Here is a 2,736-nt window from a genome sequence, read left to right as displayed (position 1 = left end):
GACTTTGCTGATGATGCACAATCGCGAATATTGCACTTGTGGGACGTTTCAAAATACACGATTATATATAAACATAGTTAGTATAGGAGACTAGTCTCCTCTACTATGCTGCAAGCCTCCTTAAGTAAGGAAATTCAAAGGCCCGTTTTCATGGTCTTGGGTGCCCGGGAGAACCCTCCCCAAAAGACAACTTTAGGGAGCGTTGATATTAAAATTGCGTGTCTGAGACAAAGTTGACCCCACTTAATTTTTCACAGTAATTCTGAAATGTGAAAATCTTCATTCCCCCTTCTTCTTTGTAATTCGACTGGGTATGGTCAAACGTTATTGAAACGTTAAGGACTTCTCCGTAAATTACAATCAAGTTATCAAAGATTTTAAAAAGATTTTAACACGTCAATAAGCTGTGTTCTGGCAATTGAGGTTTTCCGACCGATGATTTTAAAATAGAATTCGAGTAATCGGGGTCAATTCGATTCCAGGAAAAGTAAAATTAGTCTGATTTAGCAGGGAATTCGAGTAAGCTGGTAGTAAATGACTAAAAAATGGATGAGATCCAGGAGAAATCGGATTTTGGTTTGGGAGGAGTAGGTTAAATCCCTGAAGATTGTTAAGTCACTGCTAGTTGCTACAAACATGACTTCCACTCAACACAATTTGTGTGGTAACAATAACTGAATTTCAAAGCGGAGTAACCTCTGACAATTTATGCAGGCAAACAAGAAAATACTGTTACTGAGGTTATGTCATTTATTTAAATCTTTCAATTGTTTAGCAAGCTTACCAAGCCTTCCTGAGACACCAAAAGTGCTGCATTCCTCACAAGAACAATCGCGAGAAAAAGAAGAACGCGAAGCCAACTTGATCCACCAGCCAAGACAGACAGAAGAGCAAAGAGATAGCATACAAAGAGAATTGGAAAATTGCCAAGAACAGTTACGAGGAAGAGACGAGCAGTTGGAGCGACAAAACTCGCACTTGAGGGAGATGGAGCAACAGTTAACAAATTTTGAGCGACGAATTAGAGAAAAAGAAGAAGAACGGGCAAACCTAGAAAGACAGTTGGTGTTGAAAGACCAGGAATTAAATGAACTAGAGACGACTCTTTTAGCAGCTCAGCAAGCTGCCATAGGTCAACAGAGTCGCCAAGAAACTTATGACTGGGTCATTTTACGCGATGAAATTCACATAACAAACAAACTCCTTGGGAGAGGTGGCTGGGGAAGCGTTAACGAGGGAACGTATTGTGGCTGCACTGTAGCTGTGAAGCAAATTCACGACTTGATTCTATCTCCGCATAACAGGCGTTTATTTGAGAGAGAGATGAATATTGCTTCAAGGTGCCGCCATCCTTGCTTACTACAATTCATTGGAGCAACAAATGACGAGGGAAGTCCTTTGTTTGTCACCGAGCTCATGGAAACAAGTTTACGGGCGTTGTTAGAGCAGCGCGAGCTCTCTGAAGGAGAGGCCAGGGTTGTTTCGCTGGATGTAGCTTGTGCTCTTAACTACCTTCACCAAAAGAAACCTTTTCCTATCATTCATCGGGATATCAGTAGCGGTAACGTGTTGCTATGGAGACAGGGCAACCAATGGAGAGGCAAAGTGTCAGATTACGGCACTGCTAATTTCATGCAGCAGACCATGACAGTCGCTCCTGGAGCTATGATCTACAGCGCGTCTGAGGCACTTACGTCATCAAATCAAACGACTAAGGTTAGTAATGAGTGAAGTAACCGTTTGATTTCTAAAAGTGGTAAACATTTTATTTAACTTTGACAAATAGAGTAACAGAATACAAATTATTTATAACATAAGCAAATAACCAAAGGGCTGCGTTACTGTTCGCTGGCTACCATTTCCATTTGAGCACTCAATAAATGACTATCTTCTAAAACCGACTGACACATCAAACTAAGATCACAGTCTTAAAATAATTTGATTCGCACTCTAGAGTTTACCTCAGCAATTTTTTGGAGGAATTAAGCAGCATCAACATTAAGACTTAAACATCTGGCTCTTCAACTTCACCCTCACATGTCTGTGCACAACGTTCTTGTGATGGTAAATCTTTTGTTGTCGTCTGTAACAAATGATCACCAGGGAAGGGTTGCAGCCTGTGGTTTCTTTGGGGAAAACATTACAGGTCTGATCTTTCTTGAATAATGATGGTGACTCACAGAAAAGTGCAGTTTTCGATTGCGTGTCGTAAAACCAAAACCAAAGTGATTACTCTGGCCAATCACAATAGACGCAAACAGCGCAATGAACCAATTAGATATCGAATCACATTCATGTATCCGGCGCCAAGCGCAGGAAAGCGCGCGCGAACAAGTCACGGTTGCTTTTGGTTTTGTTTCTTATTAGTTGAGTAAGTGGCGCGAATTTTGTGCACTAATCACAGAGCAAAGTAAAGCAAAACCAAAGCAAACGCGAAGTGACGACCAGTACAAAGCAACCCTCTAGTGCCCTTTTTTCTTAATAATAATAATAATAATAATAATAATAATAATAATAATAATAATAATAATAATAATAATAATAATAATAATTTTTTTTAATGGAATGATAACTTTATTATTTACAAGAATAAAATCTACTAGATACAGTTTGATTCTATTAAAACCTGAGTTATTTTACAGTTTGCTGTCATAAAATTGTAAAATGTCAACATCTTATATATAAAAGCTAATTTATATGGGTTTGGTTCAGAAGATAATAGAACAATTTCCACTG

At 38.9% G+C, this 2,736-nt stretch overlaps 1 protein-coding gene and 1 pseudogene across 1 annotated transcript in view; one reads left to right on the top strand and one right to left on the bottom strand.

The window, feature by feature from the left end:
* Positions 1 to 482: 482 nt before the first annotated feature.
* The window catches only part of LOC146452992 (putative serine/threonine-protein kinase DDB_G0271682), a 7,650-nt gene continuing 5,396 nt past the window's right edge, over positions 483 to 2,736 (top strand). Inside the window, exon 1 of the mRNA XM_085097155.1 lies at positions 483 to 1,716. Within this exon, the coding sequence (XP_084953281.1) occupies positions 709 to 1,716 (1,008 nt within the window). The 5' untranslated portion in view covers positions 483 to 708. The remainder of the gene's footprint in view (positions 1,717 to 2,736) is intronic.
* LOC146452993 (uncharacterized) overlaps positions 2,494 to 2,736 on the bottom strand; it is a 2,356-nt pseudogene continuing 2,113 nt past the window's right edge.

Source organism: Pavona decussata, unplaced genomic scaffold (genome assembly GCF_977016875.1).
Source record: "Pavona decussata unplaced genomic scaffold, jaPavDecu1.1 SCAFFOLD_356, whole genome shotgun sequence".
NCBI classification, from domain to species: domain Eukaryota; kingdom Metazoa; phylum Cnidaria; class Anthozoa; order Scleractinia; family Agariciidae; genus Pavona; species Pavona decussata.
This window is presented reverse-complemented; position numbering and strand designations above follow the sequence as displayed.